The 17,835-nt window shown below is 46.9% G+C and overlaps 1 protein-coding gene across 1 annotated transcript; it reads left to right on the forward strand.

The window, feature by feature from the left end:
• Window positions 1-2,060: 2,060 nt before the first annotated feature.
• On the forward strand, window positions 2,061-16,372 carry VDAC1 (voltage dependent anion channel 1). The gene is made up of 9 exons (XM_050312020.1): window positions 2,061-2,172; window positions 8,215-8,284; window positions 8,842-8,891; window positions 9,158-9,310; window positions 9,401-9,453; window positions 10,723-10,950; window positions 13,839-13,989; window positions 14,494-14,551; window positions 15,381-16,372. The coding sequence occupies exons 2-9, from the start codon at window positions 8,218-8,220 to the stop codon at window positions 15,470-15,472; spliced, it is 852 nt and encodes a 283-aa protein (XP_050167977.1). The 5' UTR covers window positions 2,061-2,172; window positions 8,215-8,217; the 3' UTR covers window positions 15,473-16,372.
• Window positions 16,373-17,835: the final 1,463 nt, after the last annotated feature.

The raw sequence follows: 17,835 nt of genomic DNA on the forward strand, positions 1-17,835 counted from the left end.
AGGGGTGTCTGGATCAACAAAATAACTGTGGTTAGAAGAACTTTCCAAATTTGAAAGAGCCCTCTTGTGGATTCCTACCCTAGTGGCAGGCTGTGCACTTTATTGTAATGTGGATTTGGTATCAGGCACAATTCCTTCAGCCTTTGCTGCCACATCTGCATTTCCAAAGTTGATGTGTGGCTACACACAACCCTTTCCCCTCTACTAACCTGCCATAATGCCAAGAAATTCCTGAGATCTCCCTGAATTCCAGGAGCCACTTCATTTACACGTTTCAGTTCTGCGTTAAGTCCCTTGCAGGGTTTGTTAAGTTTGAACCCTGACCAAAGTTCACGAGTGCTGGGTGTGCTCAGTGTGTGTGAGCAGGATGACTCTGACCTTGCACCTGGGCTGTGCTGGGGCAAGTACCAGTCATCTGCTTGGGGTACAGACCTGGGATGGCTGTGGGAGCAGTGCCCTTCGGAGAGATGCTGTTGGGAAAGCAAAGGCACAAGCCAGGCAAGAGCACAAGCAGGGAAACTGCTTTCTCTTGCCACCCATTTTCACTGTGCGAGAGAGAAAGAGTGGGAAAGAATTAATTGTTGAAAAACAAACAAAAAAATTGAGTAAGAGCTCCTGTGAGTGGGATGTGAACTCTTAGCAATGGTTCTTTATCCGAGACAAATCTCCCCTGGGTGGTGGGGGCAGAAGGGTGACTATCCAGACCAGAAGCAGTTTCCTGGCTGGGATGATTCTGCTGTTTATCTTGTGGGTGATGCTCTGAGCTCCCCAGGGGCCTCCAACAGTGCAGTTCTGGGTTTGTATCTCATCCTGAAAGCAGCCTGGCTTCAGCTCTGTTCCTCTCTGATAGCAGAGCGCTCCCCGCCTGGCCTTTTGACACCAGGGGAGTTCTGTTCTGGACCCAGCCCCAGTTCCCTGGGAGCTGTGAGGGCTGATTCATGTGTCTGAGAGGGAGTTAAGAAAGATGTCAACTCTCTAATCCATGGGAACATCATGCCCTGCAGACAGTCCCCACTGGGGAAATTTGCTTCCTCCCTGCCCCCTGTCCCTCCAACAGCTCCTTTGGACGTGACCAGCCATCATACACAGCCTTGCCTGCTGACAGACCTCTCAAACTCTCCCTTCCTGCTCTCTCACCACTCTTGCCTCAGTACCTTGAGGAATAAATCAACAGAACCCTTCTTCTTGCTTTGCTGGGAGCAGAGTTAGGTGGGATTTGGGGTGCAGTGTAGTAAGCTTGGAGAGAAAAGATGAGAATTGCTCTGGAAGTTGCATTCCTCTGTCAGTCCATTTGAACCCAGTAGGATGATATGGAATTATAAGAGTTGTTTACTAAATATGGCATGGCAATCCCTCACCTGTGTTTGCAAGCTTGACAAATTCATCGCAGAGAGAGAACCATAAATCACAAAATCGCAAAATGCCGTGAGCTGGAAGCGACCCACAGACCCTCAGCAAGGATATGGGGAATGGGAATTTTAACAAAATGGGGCGTTGGACTTGATCTAATTCTAGCTAATTCTAATTTAACTAACCCTAACTAAATGGGGAGGGCGGGGGGAAGGGGTCATGGAATGGGAATCATTTGGGTTGGAAGGGACCTCTAGAGGTCATTTAGTCTCGTTTCCAGCACGGCTGGGAATCCTGGTACCCAGGGGCTGGGATCGGTGCGCCTCGGGGATGCTGCGCGGTGTCCCGGCGGGTGCGGTGTCCCGGTGTCCCGGTGTCCCGGCGGGTGCGGTGTCCCGGTGGGTGCGGTGTTCCAGCGGGTGCATTGTCCCCGTGTCCCGGCGGGTGCGGTGTCCCGGTGTCCCGGTGTCCCGGTGGGTGCGGTGTCCCAGCGGGTGCGGTGTCCCGGCGGGTGCGGTGTCCCCGTGTCCCGGTGTCCCGGCGGGTGCGATGTCCCGGTGTCCCGGTGTCCCGGTGTCCCGGCGGGTGCGGTGTCCCTGCGCGGTGCTGTCCCCGTGTCCCGGCGGGTCCCGGCCGTGCCCCGCAGGGCTCGGTGCCGGTGTCGCTGCCGCCCCGCCCGGCGCTGCCGCCCCGCCCCGCGGGTCCCGCCCGCCGTCACGCAGCAGCCGCCGCCGCAGAGCCCGGGGAGGCGCCGGGCAGGGGCAGCGGGGCCGGAGGAGGCCGAGGCGGAGCGGGAGCGCGGCGGGGCCGCGGCGGGGGCAGGTAGGGCTGCCTGGGGCGGGGGGTCCCGAGCGCTGCCCGCGGTGCGGTGAGGCCCCGTCCCGGCTGCGGTGCGGGGGCCGGAGCGGAGCGGGGGAGCCGCGGCGGGACGGGGATGGTTCCTTACGTAAGGCCGGGCATGGCGGCCCGGGGGCAGCGGCGGGGCCGTGCGGGGAGCGGGGAGGGCTCCGGGCACGGCGTGCGGGTCCTGCCCGGCGCTGCCGCTCCTCCCGCTCCCGCGGAGCAAAGGTCGCCGGCACCGTCTGACATCCCTCCCGCCTCCTCCTGCGGGGCCCCGGGAGCCCGCACCCCACGCCGAGCACCCGCGCTGATTTTTATTTCCATCCGTTTTATCCCGCTCGTTCCCGGAGCGGAGCTCTCCAGGGCTGGGTTCTCCCCTCCCGCACGGAGCACGGAGCGGCCGCAGCAGCCGCTGCCTCCATTCTGCCTCGTCACAGCCCTCGCTGGGAACAACTCCTGCTGGAGGGGGAAAGGCTCCTCCAGGCTTTGGGTATTTGCAAATAATAATAATAATAATAAAAAGTAACAGAGTTTTCTGAAAATGAAGCGGGGCTGACTCATCTTGGTGACCAAGGCAGGGTTGTGTCTCTGGGGAATATTTATAGCGATTCCAGCAGAAACAGATCCCAGCTTGTTTCTCAGATGGTTTAGCGAGGGTCAGAGGTGTGTGTTGTAGTTTGTGTTGTTGGGTGCACTGGATGGTTGAATAATCACCTGTCTCGTGACATTTCACCTATGAAATTTTGTCAAAATTCCTTCCAAAATGGGCTTTTGCACTATTAAGATGACATTCTGGAATAATCCTTTCCCCTAGCACTCTCCATCAAAGGCTGATGCTGATCCACAGCCTGCTCCTCTTCTTCCTGCCCACATTTTGGGGTGAGTTTGGGGGTGTGAAGGTGCGGGGGACATCACTGTTGGTTGCTGTAGCAGCAGGAGGATGTCCCCAGCCCTGACAGTGTTGGGATGCAGGCAGGACACACAGCTCAGGCCCTCCTGAGTTTGGCCTCTGCTGCAGGCAGGGAACAAACCCATCCACTGGTGTGGTGGATGCTCCTCTTCTGTGTGAGCTGTCAAATTGTGCTGGAAGACAAAATTCCATTTTAATTAGTCACCCCCATTGATCTGGCACTGGGTGTTCCTGCAGTGGGGCGGGAGTGAGGGACATGTCCCTTCCTGAATGCAGGGGGTGGGACAGGGCTGGGACAGCAGCACTGCTCCTCTCCTCCTCTGCAGGTATTTCATGGAGACAGTTAACATGAATTAATTCAACACGTAGGGTATGTGGTCCTGTGTTCTTCCCTTGCAGTTCAGTAACTACAGTAGCTACAACAGGCTGCAACATCCCCCAGTTTCATTTAATTGATACTTTTATGTGATAGTTTAATAAGGGGTTGCCATATAACATTGCAATTCTTAATTTATACCCAGACAATTAAGAGCAGGCTGTCTCTTTCTGTAATTCCGTAATTAGTATAGCCTAAATAATAATATTTACATTTGCTTTTAAGGGTTTTATCTCCTTTATGCTCCCGTGTTTATTGGGCTGCAGACATACTGCATAAACCAAGCTTTAAATCTGCTCCTTCATGCATGAAGTTCCAAAGCAGAGCTGCAGCAGGAAGGCTGGGATCCTGGGAGTGTCACAGGGAGGCTGCATGGCTTTACAGCGCCGGCACAAAAGAAATTGTGGACTCCCAGGTCTTAACTTTTGAGTCATAATGGTGCACGGATTATGTGACGTCGGCACAGTAGCAAGCTGGGGCAAAAAGTGTTGTTAAATATCGAGTCTCGTAGTGCCGAGTATTTACAAACCACGTGCTCCTCAAAAGCCTCGTGAATGTGCCCAACTTGAGGGTTGACCTCAGCATGACTGTGCATGCATTTACGGGTGAGCGTGCGCTTAAATCTCTGCCCTGTGAGGCTGCTGAACCTGCTCTGGAGCACACTGTGGGCATGGCTTGAAGGGATTTGGGACGTGGGTCGTAAACCCCAAACGGCGGAGCCCGCGCCGAGCTCTGCCGGCAGAGCGGGATGTGGCGTGGCGGGACAGGGACACCGGGGCCGTGTGGAGCCGGTGGCTCCAGCCTGCTCTGGGACGTGGGGAGAGCTGGGCCCTGTTCTGTCTGAGAGCAAAAAGCACCGTCCTTCACGGTCTGTTGATACAACAGGTTGGGGAGTGACGCTGCACAGGCTGCAGGGCCAGAAAGGCGCTTAAAAGTCGCTTCATTTCAAGGACAAATTTTTCCTTTCACGAAGGACATAAATGACTAATGTTCTTTATTTTTTTAATCTTGAGGTAAGAGACCTTCATGAGCATTTTTCCCCATGCAGACAGACTATACCTGGTCTTTAACCCAGTGCTGTTGGTCCCTCCCAGCTGTCCCCAGCAGCTGTTACGTGTCTTCTCTGCAGTTCACATCTTTCCAGGGATAATGCTCATGGAGACAGGGAGATGGATTGCTCAGAACTGCTGTTGCCATCGAGAAATGGAACATGAGTTCAGACTTACTGGGGAAAAAACGTGGCTGCAGTAGGGTTAAATGCAACCTTTTTATTTTCTTGGCCTTGAGTCTGATAGACTTCCATTGTCCTTGTGGGAATTTTATCCTTATAATGGATTTTATTCTTATCCTAAATTTTTAGATTGCTCCTTCCCCCATGTAAATATCACAAAGCTGATAAGCCTGTGCAGGGAAACTTTAAGTTGGGCATGCACAAGAGTTACCAAGCAGAGATGAGCTTTCCTTTGGTTGCAGCCAGTCCTTATGTTTGCCAAGGGCACCCTGGGGGTTTGCTGCTTGTTGGACTGAATTTGATTTAATTGCCCAGAACTGCCTCATAGAGTGAAAACTTTGCCATCTGTGACACTGGAAGATATTCACATTTGGCCTGCCGTAATGAAATCTTCCCTGGGCCTGGCTCTTGGGTCCTGCAGCTCCAAGGGGAGCTCCTGGTTTTCTCCCTGGGGCTGCTATAAATCAGGCGTTCCTGGAGGTGTGCTCGCAGCAGCACTTGGAGCTGACTCCTCACTTCAGGTTTTCTTCAGTCATCGCTTGTGCTTTGGTGTTTCTTACTCAAGAAAACCAAAATATTTTCCTACTTAGAGCACTTTATAGATGGTGTGCTTGGTCTGCTCTGTGGGGGAGTCGAGGTACCTCGTCACGCTGAGCTATTTGCACAGTTGGACAAGGATAAAAGCAATGAATTCATTTCAGTGCAAACCTAATCTGAGTTAATGTGCAGAGATCGCACTGGTGAAAAGCAAGGGCACTCGGCCACGGCCATTCCTTGATCCTTTAAGAGTCTGAATCCCTGCTAAGCATGCTTGTCTTACAACCTGCACTCGCACAGGATGTGATCAGTTTTGTTTCCCATCTGTTAAACAAGAGGCTTCTGATTAGCCACTGCAAAGGGGAGTCGTTATTTTTGTTTTGTTCTCGCTGACAACAGCAAGGTTAAGCAGCAGGTCCCCAGCTCGGAGTGTGCCCCACACTCAGCAGTTTGAAACACCTTGCTCTGTGTGTGTTCCAGGGTTTGCCTTACGAGCGGCAGGGATTTGGCTTTCAGCATTGTCCCCTAATTATAGTAATTGTCTAAGTGGAGCTCTCCATGTCTCCCACTGTTCTGGGCCCAGAGTGCAGCAGGGGAGCAGCCTGGCACAGCTCATCCACAGCTCATCACCCAGCCAGCCTGGCCACAGCCAGGGGGGGACACACAGGCATCAGGGAACAAAGCTTGGCTTCATAAAACATACCCGAGAAAATCCAGCAGGAAAATATTTTGATTTTATGAAGCGACTCCAAGGGGCTGTTGACGAAATCAGATCTGGTAGGTTCCAGAGAGCAGTGCATTATCTTTCAGAGCAATGCTTATTTGATTTTTTCAAGTGGGGGGATTTGTACCATTTTGAATTTTTGATGATGCTAAATGGCACTGCCATCAGAGGGTTCTCCCGGGGCTGGGCTGCTCTGGCAGGGCAGGAGCATTTCCTGCACACATAACAGCCCTGAGTGACTGCTGCCAGCCCTCTGAGTGCTGCCTGGCTTGGGGCTGTGATCTCCAAGCAGGGCATTGGATCTGCTTCTAGTGACTTGAATGAGGAGCAGAGGAATTGCTCTGAGAAATCTGGTAGTACGTCTTTTCAGGTTTTTTGGTGCCTATGTTTTTTTTTAACTTTCCCCCCTTTTGTTTTCAAAGCTAGCTTTGTGTATAAACATTAGATCCCCAATTTCATTTTTTCACAAAGTTTAGGTCCAAAATAAGCAGCTAAAACTGCTTTGGAATAATATTTTTTTTTTAAAATTACATTCTTAAAAAATTACTTTAACTCTTTAGCTGCTTAGGTATTTGGGGCTGCACCTTACTACTGAACTATAAATGGAAAGAGATGCCATGCACCCAAGTAGTCCATGCAGCTGAAGCTCCATCACAGTATTTGCCCTTGTATCCAGTTTTATTTATTTTCTGAGAACACTGCTTTTATTTAGCCACCAGATCTGTTTTGTTCCCTCCAGGACAGGGATTCCTCCTTTATGCAATAGCAATATCCTGCTTTAACAGGCAACAACTTGTCTGGAGTGCTTGAGGCGCTGAGTGGCTGCTCCAGGTCCCTCTCTGATCTTCCTGGGGTGATGTGTTCCCAAGAACAGCCTCCCAGTCTGCAGCCAGGGAGACTGTCAAAGCACCTCTCTGTGCTTTGTTTGGGGTTTAAAGGACTGGTTTTCTGCTAACACTGAATAATCTGGAGTAAGAACTGGCAGGCAGTTTTTTAAGCATATGTAGTAAACTGCTTATTGCTTTTGCATAGCCAAAAAGTTTGGGAAAGTGGAACTTCAGTGCAACAGCTGGTGTCGAGAGGATTAGCCTCCTAAATATGATTTATCTCCTTTGCTTTTTAAAATTAGGAAATCCTGTCTATGAACACGGAAGGTGTTCACCATTTCGGATTGCTTGACTTTTGTTTCCCCTGAAGGAATGACTGTACTTAAATAAGGGAGTAGAAATTACTGTGCTTGGATAAAAAAGGAGATTTGGGTGGTTGGTTTCTCTAAGGGTCCTGTTTCCTCCTCTGTGTATGATGCAATGGTTTTCCCACTGGCTGAGAAAATGGGATGCATTCATCTCACCTGCAGGAGGCCGGTGAATTAGGAGTGTCAGGGCCTGCTGAAGATGGAAAGTGGATCTCCATGGCACTGTGGGCATCCCTAACAAACCAAACACAGGAGAAAGCTGCCCCTGCCGTGTCCCCATGCCTGGGCTGGGCCTTGGCAGGGAGCTCCACTCTGCACTTGGCTGCAGAAATGGGGTTGTGGTTGCCCTCCCAGCCTGACTTCACAGTGTGGCCTCCCCTCAGGCTCAGTTATTCACAGCAAGCTCATTTTTCTTCAGATGATGCACAGAAAACCACTTAAAGGTCAGTGTCTAAGGAGACATCTTAACCCATTAACAGCAACAGCAAAGTCAGAGAAAACTGAAGAATGACCATTTATTGATTCTGCTGACATAAATGTTGCCCATTTGCTGTTCTGCATTAGGGGGAGAGAGATGCTCCTGCTGGTAGATGCTTGTCCTGGTTACATTCCCTGAGTGAATGAGCTGGGGCCCTACTGCTTTACATCAGAATGCACAGATCCATTACGAGAAACTGGAGAAACTGGAGAAAGGTTTCCAAGAAATGGTTTAAAAACCCCATAAGTTGTTCATTCACGCAGTTACACTGATAAGAGAACAACAGTTAACTCTTTGGGAAGGCACAGACAGCTCCTTTTCTTCCAATATATATTTGTTCTGCAGCCTGTTTCCCACCCTCAGTGGCAAATGCTGCTGCTGCTGGCAGGCTGAACTCACACTGTTTGCTAGGGCTGCGCTCCTCAGGCTGTGCTGAAGTGTTGGGTGGGGGATACAAAACAAAAGTGGCTAAAATGGGCTAAAGTTTCTTGTTACTTAAATGGATTGAGGAAGTTTCTGTACACTGTAATTTCCTTTTTTTTTTTTTTTGATTTCTTCACTTTTCCCTTCCAGAAAATGGCTGTTCCACCTGTTTATGCTGATCTGGGCAAAGCTGCCAGAGATGTTTTCACCAAGGGATACGGTAAATAAAGCCAAAATGACTTTGGTCCTTTACTGTCTCCCTGATTCCAGGAAATGTTAGGCTTTTATTATTTTTCCCTGAGAAGTATTCCAATAATTTCCATTAGAATCCACAGAGTTTTATATCACAGCCTCACACTGCCTTTGCTGTCTAGAAAGGGAGGGTAACTCTCTTTTCTTTTGACAAAATTCCTCCTGTCCCCCATAGGGCTGTTGTCTGTTTTGAGAGAAAATCGTGTGCTGTATTTTGGCTGTTCCCTTGTATTGATGAGTAGGATCATTGCTGTTTGATTATGAACAGAATGCTGCTCACTATGAATAAATTCATTATTACCCAATTTGGTCCCACTTACATTGGTGAGGTCAGTAGGATTGTGAGTCAAGTGCTGTCTGAAGTGAGTACAAGCTGCTTCATAAAAACACATGGTTTGATAACTGTACCCTTGGGTTAACTCTTCAGTAGTTCACAGGGGGTTTGGAGGGGAGTTTTAAGAAATAAATGAGAAACGCTTTTCAAATCAACATATATATGATTCATATTTTTTACTCACCTTCTAGGTTTTGGGTTAATAAAGCTTGACTTGAAAACGAGATCTGAAAATGGACTGGTGAGTTTGGAAACAGACTGAAATCCCAAACATTGAAACGGTGTTGTGTTTACTGTATATTTCTTTTTAAAACAAATATACATCCCATACTCTGTCCCTTTACCCTTTTTCACAAATAACTTTGCAAGTTACTTTGTATTTATCCGAACCAATATTTAACAAATTATAATGTCTAGTATATTCTACATGTATAAGTATTTACCTGAGTGTATTAGTGGCAAATAAATATTTTATATCTATGATCTTTCTTTTTTCTTTTCTTCTAGGAATTTACAAGCTCAGGTTCAGCAAACTCAGAAACAAGCAAAGTTAGTGGTAGTTTGGAAACAAAATACAAATGGGTGGAATATGGATTGATGTTCACAGAAAAGTGGAACACTGACAACACACTAGGCACTGAGATCACTCTGGAAGATCAGGTAAGCTTTGGCTCCAAAAGTACAGTTTGCAAATTCACTTATGCCAATCTCTAATTAGAAATCCAACCAGTGAATTTCTTTTCTGTTCAGCTTGCACGGGGCCTGAAGCTGACCTTTGACTCCACCTTCTCTCCTAACACTGGGTAAGAAGTGAGTAAGCTCAAGTGACAAAAAGGCATTTTTAATTTCTCTGTCCTGGCATACTGAGACAGCTCATAATCAGCCAGTGAATAATGAAATGGTGCACATCTCTTAAATCTTAGAATTAATTATCCCCTTTTAATCCTCAGCTATAGAATGCAAACTTTTGCCTACAGTAACTTGAAATTTATAGTCAGAATTCAGGAGTGAAGAAAAGATTGTCCTTGTGCTCCCGTCGTGTATCTGTGGCCGTGTCAGGGGATGAGCTGCTGCCTGAGTAAAAGCACCGACCAAGTCAGCTGTAATGCAGAGCTTAACGAGCTCTGGGAGCCAGTTGGCCACAGCTCTAACAGGGTGGCACAGCACTGGGCTCCTCTCCCGAGCTGAATTTATCCCGGGAATTCTTGCTGGGCCGTGGTGGTGGGTGGGTGTTCCTGGCACGGCGATTGGATGCCATGTTTTATGTGGGCCAGAGGGATTAAGCAGCAGCTGTAGGTCTACATGTTGGTTTATTTTTTTTCCCCTGATTATCTTGGTGCAGGCAGTGCTGCCACTGAGTTGAAATACTCTGCACATCAGCTTCCCAGGGCTGCACTCTGCACTCCAGGCCACGGGGGGTTATAGTCCCAGGGGAATTCACCCTGTCCTTTAGATTTAGTGTCCTGCATTGTCACCTGCTTCCAGTCCACTCCTAATTCTAGATTAACGAGGTATTTTTGTTAACCTGAATAATCTTGTTTGTTTACAGTTACTTAGCTGTAGGATTCTTAAAGAAATAGGAAACAAAAAACAACCATTGATGTTACAGCTCTATAACTTTTTTGGGCACTTCACAGACACTGCAGTATCTGAGTTAGAATTGCCTTAGAGGACTAAAATTTGAGTAAATGGAGTGAGATTGAGTCCTGATGTGACCTGGTTTAGTTGATAGGGATGCATCATGTCTGAATATGAGACCTCTTCTCCCCTTCCCTTGTTGCTCACTGACTGTGATGAGTCTTCCAACAGGGAAAGTCATTTTTAGGAGTGCTCCGTGTTCTTGCCTCTGTCCCTGCTGACACTGGTGGGACAGGTACCACTGACTCTTACAGAAGGTGCAGATGAGGGCTTTTGGCACTCCTGCACTCTAGTTCTGATCCTGCCGTGGCTCTCCAGGGGTGTGTATGCTGTCCTCAGAAACTGTATCCCTGAGTTAAAGTGAGTGATTTGATGGAATTGCTGCCTACAAGCATACCTGTTCAAAAATAAGAGATCCTCTCTCTTCTCTGCAGGAAAAAGAGTGCTAAAATAAAGTCAGGGTACAAGAGGGACCACATCAACCTCGGCTGTGACATGGACTTCGATATCGCGGGGCCCTCGATACGCGGGGCCCTCGTGCTGGGCTACGAGGGGTGGCTGGCGGGCTACCAAATGACCTTTGAGACAGCCAAGTCCAGGGTAACCCAGAGCAACTTTGCTGTTGGCTATAAGACTGATGAGTTCCAGCTTCACACTAATGTGTAAGTACTGGCAGACAGGCACTAGAAAGGAATTTGGAGGGATTCTGCTGCTTCCCAGAACGGTGAAAGGGAGGGGAGGGAGGTTCAGCAGTGGAGAACCAGGGGATGGTGGATCTGAGACTTCCTTAAGGATGTCAAGCTGCATTTTTTTGGCTGCATTAACTATTCTTTGAGTTGTGTGGGTGAGGGAGTGCATGATGGAAGGAACTGGGACTCACTGAGCACTGTAGAGTCCAGTATCTGTCTGTCTAACAGATAAGGATTATTCGAACCTGTCAGCAGAATAATAAAACAAGTAGTTATAAAAATACTCTTTGTGAAAGCTGAAATAAAAGCAATGCTTTCCTTTTGCACCTGTCAGCATCAAAAAAAATGGTGGCTTGATCTGTAGCTGAAAGGGTTAATCACAGGATGAGCAAGGGAAAGGGAGTTACTGGAAGAGACATGGACTGGGTTTGTTTTAGTACTGGAAGCAATATGGTGTAAAAGTTTTTTTGGTATTATTTGGTAATAATCTATTTACTGAGGCATTTGTTCTTTTGGAATGTATCAACAGTGGGAAACCAGAACCAAATTCCATGAAAACCTTAATTTCTCTGTCTCCTGTTCCTCTTAAAAAAGCAATTTTGACTTTGGGGAAGACAGTTTTTTAAGATTAGGCAATCCCTAATCCATTCCCCCAGCCCCCCCTTTCCGTGCCCTTGGGTAATTGGATATTTTGCATGTAGCAGAGCTATTCCAGGCTGTTTCCATCTGGGGGCTGAACAACTGTTCTGCCTTCCTGGAGCTGCCTCTTCAAAGGCCTTGTGTTGTGTCTCCTGCTGGTTTGCAGAGCTGTGGCTGAGGAAGCTCCCGCTGCCTCTCAGAACACTCGACCCCCCCCAGCCCAGACAGCGTGTTTGAAGGGTTGCCAGAGCACAGAAATGGGATGTGGGCACAGAACTTCCATCAGAACGAGCCGTGGGGTCCCCTTCACTCAGGAGTCAGGAGTTATTCCTTCAAGCACAACGACTCTCGACTCTGTTATGCTGTAGGAGTTCAAAACATTGTATTATTGGCTTTTGCTATAAAATGCTGTGATTATTATTACAATTAATTAGAGCAACAGCAGAAAATCACTTTATAACACCAGCAGGGGCTCAGATCTGACTGCTGCTTGGATTCCTGAGGGTCTGTTTCTCAGGTTGCTGTTACTGTACAAAGCCACAGATGTGTGATACGAGTAGAAATCCTATTTATTGTTAATAATAGGTTAGTTAGGTGTTTGATGTGTTTCAGCTTTGAAACGTGTCGGGGCTTTTATATAATCCCAGCAAGAGCTGTGTGTGGGACTCCCCTCAGTCCCCTGCTCGGTTGTTATATCTGCACAGGTCAGTGTTTCACAGGGATGCTGTGGCAGAGCTGATAATTTAATGAGGTGGGTCTTGAAGCATTGTTTTTTGTTCCTGCCATTACACAGACCAGATGGGGACTTCAGCAAGTTACTTTCCTTAAGGGTGCCTTAATATATTAATTTTCATAGGGGGCTAATGTGTTTTTTTTTTTAAATCTACATCTCAAATGTGCTATTATTACTATCAGTGTTAAAAGGAGGTTTGAGTTTATTAATAATAATAACTAAAAGGAGGTAGGGCTGGATAATTTCTAGTTTTAAATGACTTTCCTCGTTTTTTAAGCATAGCTCAGACCGCCCCCCCCTAATGTTGCAGGTCAAGACAGAGCTGTGTGGGAACCTTGCAGAAAATCTGCCTGTGTAACCAGCTCTCCTCAGTCCTTTTTAATCCCTCCTTTTCTTGAGAGCCAAGCACATGCAGTTAATGTGAGCTTCAGTCTTATCTGAAGTAAGTATTGTAGTGTTTTTCTGGAAGAATTGCTCTAACAAAAGGCTGCTGCTATTGCTTGAACTTTTGAATAGGTGTATCGTGACTGTTTGGGCAACTGATACAAGCTAAGGAATGTCAGGCCAAAGGGGCAAAAGGGAAAAGATTCTAAATCTACCCCATTTTTAATCCCTAAAGGTCTGGTATACTGTAATACTCGGAACCAGACTATTTCACAGTTAGAAATAATCATAATTGTTTTATTTGCAGAGGTCTTCCTGGGGTTTAAAGCCCGTTCTCTGCAATATGTTTGTATCCTCTCCTCAGAAAACGAGTGAGAATGGAAATTCAGATGCTCACTGGTTTACAAAGAGCCTTTTACTCTTGTTTTTATGCTCTGCATGCTCTAACGTTTTGCCTTTTATTTACCACAGTGGCAGTAGTAATTGGAAGTTATGCTGCTAATCATTCAGCTCTGGGCCAGTGCTCTCTGCAAAGCAAAATTAGTTCCATTTCCATTTCTAGTCCAGGGACTGTAGCACAGATGTACCATCAGGAATGTTGCAAATGGAATTGATTTGCAAGAGCCAGCAGAGTCGGACGCTAAATTGGCATCTTCACTTCTGATCCAGTTCCTCTGTGTCTGGTCAAAGTGCTGACACGGCAGTTTGGGGATGACTCAGGCTCTGTGACTCCCTCTCAGGACACGAGGGAGACATTCACAGGGAAAGTAATTATTTCAGACATGTGCAGGGAAAAATAAATCTCTTTACTACAAAGACTCCCATCTACAGGGAAGGGAAAATTGGAAGCTGTCATCATTGGTTTAATTTTTGATAGTTTGTCCTGGTTATTTTTTCAGTTTCAAAAGTTGCTCAAATACAGTAATCTTCACTGAATTAAAGCATCTAAAAATAACTTCATAACCAATCTGGCCTAATGTCTCTATCGTAGCTGTCGTGGGGACATTCAGTGAGGTGGATGTTGTGCAAATAGAGATCTTACTGGAAAAATAAAAGATGATTGTTTTGCATTGCTGTTCAAAACCACACCAATCATTCCTTCCAGGAACGACGGAACGGAGTTTGGCGGCTCCATTTACCAGAAGGTGAATGATAAACTGGAAACAGCCGTGAATCTTGCCTGGACAGCTGGAAATAGCAACACTCGCTTTGGAATAGCAGCCAAGTATCAGATTGACCCAGATGCCTCTTTTTCTGTGAGTCCTGTGCATGCACATTCAGAAGCATTTGGAAGTCAGTGCCGGTGATGGAAATGGAAAGCAACCTTTCCATCAGCAAGGCACGGTGGGGATGCAGTTCTGTGCTGTGGAGTTGGCACACGGGTCTGTTTGCCTTGGGTTTGGCAGCCTCAGAGCACAGCTATTGGATTTTCCTTAAAGACACACAGAGTGTTTTATCGTGTTACTGGGCACTATTTTGAGAATGTTTTCTTGTCAGTCTGGGAAAAATTAAAAGCTATGTCAATAAAACCAGTGTTTTCTACACTGTTATCTACTGTAGATACTTTGAGACTGGGGGCTTAAGTTATGGCAAAATTATCTCTAGATTTTTGGGGATTTAAAACTTGAAATCCTTTACCTGCTTAAAAGCTGTAGCTTAATTTTCAAGTGTGAAGGACTTTGAAGAAAGATACTAAATTATTTTCTAAATTTATTACTTACTACTAAATAATGCTGTATTTTTTGTTTTTCCCCTCGAAGGCTAAAGTGAACAACTCCAGTCTGATCGGGTTAGGATACACTCAGACTTTAAAGCCAGGTAGGTCTAGGCAGAAAAAAAATCTGAATCAATAAAATGATATTTTAATCTTGAAATAGCAGAAGTTTTTTTGGTGACAAAATACGATGGGTTTTGTAAGATTGCTGTTGTGCTTGGCAAGCCCCTGATGAACCTTCCTAGGGACTGCTCTGTTAATTCTGGATGCCTGTGGGAAGCAGAATTATTAGAGACCATGGTCCACTGCCCAATCAGATACTCTCTTATGTTGATACAAAATATATCCATAATTAGTTGTGTCACAGATAAGTAAACACATTTTTAATACTTTCAGAGGCTTCTTATTACTGAGTTTATTTGGCTTGAAAATGTGACTTTCTCAAGGTCCCCTGGCCCAGGAAGAGGACGATCTTACTGCTGTGAAATTGGTTTTAATGTAGGCTAATAAATCTGCTGCCAGAATACTGAGCAGATTGACATGAGATATTACAGCAGACAGGGCTTGGGCTTTTTCATACCTAGATTTTAAAGTGGTTTAGGAAGGTGGGTATGTATCAAGGTCCCAATTTTTCATAATACTAGACTCTGAAATTAGATTAATCAGTAGACCTGCAGCAGTGAATTGACTCAGAGCTTTAATTACCCGGAGTGATAAAAAGCAGAATCCATCATCATGGTTTATTATAAATTTCATAACTCAGAAAGATTTCTTATCTGCAAGTTGCTGTAAAATGCCCAGTCCTTACAAGGCCAGCTGCCAAGTCCCGTTATCCTGGCTCCCCAGTAAATTAAAGCAGTGGCACAGACACTCAATGTAAAGCTTATTCCAAGTTTTAAGTGGACTTTTCTCTAACTTTTCTCTGTTTTGCAGGTATCAAACTGACATTGTCAGCTTTGCTGGATGGCAAGAACGTCAACGCGGGTGGTCACAAACTTGGTCTAGGACTGGAATTCGAAGCATAAGGAGTGATTTCCCGATTGCTAATCTGAAAATACAGCATAGCTACCTTCAGAATATAGTGTACCTTTCAATGTTTTGTCTGGGGTGCGAGTACTGCTACGTATCAGTCCTGCTAGTCCTGGTTAAAGACAGCTAAGCTTTAAAAATGATGTTGTTAAAGAAGTGGAGACAAAAGCATAAAAAAAAAAAAATCCTAATGCCAGGCTTTTTTTCTTTATGTAACTGCTCATCACATCTGTCAACTGCCACGTGCTAGGAAGGAGGAAGGCGTTGATTACCTCTGCTAACGTGTTGATGGCACAAGGGACGTGTTGATGTGGTCTCAGACCCGAGGATTTGGGTGCAGACCCTACACTCCATTGTACTGTTAATTCCGTGAGCAAAACATTCCGACACTCGAGGTTTCAGCTGACGAGGGAATGTGCAAACTTGTCTGAAAAAGGGATTTTAAACTATTTTCTTTTTTTTTTTTTTTTTTTTAGCTCTGTATTCCATGAATGGTTTGTCTCATTTGGTTATACCCCTCCCTCCCACCCCTCCAGCTGTCTCCAGAACACTTTAGGTTGTCCACCTTGTCCAAGTGCGTCTCAGAGGAGGTTTGATGTGACTCAGCCAATACTGCCTGTCCTGTGTTGTGGTTCCTTCCCCATGCACTGACCGGAAAGCTTGTAAAAACAGACAGAATCAGGGAAGAGTCTTTGCAACTGCAATCACATGGTTGCATCACTGAATCTAAAACGGGAAGTTTTGTTTTATTACCACTTTTTTTTAGCAACTAAATGGGTACCTTTTTAGAGAGTCTTCCATTTTGTGTGGAACTAGACCCCAAAACGCTGTACTTGACACTACTAAAAATGGATAAAAAAACCCAAACCCGACTTGAATAAAATATTGAAATGTCACCTTTTACTTTGTCTTTATATTAATTGTGAAAACAGGTTCATCTAAATTTGTGCTCCAGAAGCAGACTGGCAACGTCTTGGTGCATATTTTGTACCACACAAACCAGAAATACTTAGTAGATTTAAGTTCCAGACATGGCCCTGTTCTTACTGCTCACTAAGCTCTGTCAACTGCACATATGCATGGATAAAAGAAGATAACGTGACTTGTCTTCCATTGTGGAATCCAGTAAGTTGAATTACCTTTCTATAAACAAGTAAGTGTGAGCAATGAACATTTATCAGTTGGGGTTAACTTCAGTGGCTTTTCAGTAATACTTTGTGTTTTTTCATGGGTAAGCCGTTGCTGTGGGTGGCTGCAGATGGTAAGAGCTGCAGTACGGGAGGATGTGCCTGGTGAGGCAATGGCATTGCGACAGTGAGAGGCTGCAGAGCCACAGACTGGGCAACACTGCCTGTCTTCCCTCTAACCACGAGCCGTTCCCAAGCATTTCCTATCACACATGCTTTTCCCAGCACTCCTGGGAGAAGTGGTCCTCTTCCAGACGTCACCATGGCAAACAGCTCAATATTTATTTACATTCCTGCGTGCTGTGCATGTCCCGTGTTCTCTCAGCATCACCCTAAGCCTTTGGGCTCCTTCGTCTTGATTTTCTCGTGCTTGAGGTGTCTGCTTTGGTATTTTTTTTTGTCCTGTGACCAGCTTCAAGCCTTCTCTCAGGGCATGGAATACCCGACCTGGGATGAGAACAGGAAAGCTTTATTTTTTTAATAGCTCTATCCAATTGTGCAAAAAGCATTCCATGAGCGCCATAGCACAAAGCCTGGACAGGAGGCTGGTGGGCACTTTCCTGGGTGTGTGTGGGTGTCCAACCCCTCACGTCAACCTCCATCGGAAGGAAGGCGAAGGAAATTCCCCATTTTCTGTCGTGGATTTGTCTCACTCACAGCCTGGAGGGCCCAGGCAGCTCCAGCGACCCCCTGCCCAGAGGGTGAGGGAATGGGACGGGCCTGCTGCAGTGAGAGCACCAGAGGAATGGCCTTAAACTGAGACAGGGGAGAGTCAGATTAAATATTGGAACGTTCAACCTGTTGGGGGGTGTCAGATATTGGAGGGGCAGCCCAGGGAGGCGGTGGGGTCACCATTCCCTGGAGGTGTTTGAGAGGCGGCGCTGGGCGATTGTGGTTCGGTGCCTTAGGGCTGACGGTGGCGGTGCCGGGTGGATGGTTGGACTGGGCGATCTCAACGGTGTCTCCCACCGTATGTGTCACCCCGCCATTCCACAACCCGGCGGTTCCACGACCCCACCATTCCCTGACACCACCACTCCATATCCCCCCATTCCATATTCCCTCATTCCCTCACTCCCTCCCCTCCCCTCACACCCCTCCCTTCCCTCATCCCCCCCCTCCCGTGCGCACGCGCGGCCCCTCCCCGTGGGCGGTGCCTCCGCCACGTCCGC

Source organism: Myiozetetes cayanensis, unplaced genomic scaffold (genome assembly GCF_022539395.1).
Source record: "Myiozetetes cayanensis isolate MyiCay16 unplaced genomic scaffold, myiCay2020 scf17, whole genome shotgun sequence".
Lineage (NCBI taxonomy): Eukaryota > Metazoa > Chordata > Aves > Passeriformes > Tyrannidae > Myiozetetes > Myiozetetes cayanensis.

Bases quoted from the DNA above. Each gene is read 5' to 3' on its own strand.
- VDAC1 (XM_050312020.1), top strand. From the start codon at position 8,218: ATGGCTGTTCCACCTGTTTATGCTGATCTGGGCAAAGCTGCCAGAGAT. The intron at 9,311-9,400 runs GTAAGCTTTGGC...TTTTCTGTTCAG, and splicing joins AGATCACTCTGGAAGATCAG to CTTGCACGGGGCCTGAAGCT. The intron at 14,552-15,380 runs GTAGGTCTAGGC...TCTGTTTTGCAG, and splicing joins CACTCAGACTTTAAAGCCAG to GTATCAAACTGACATTGTCA.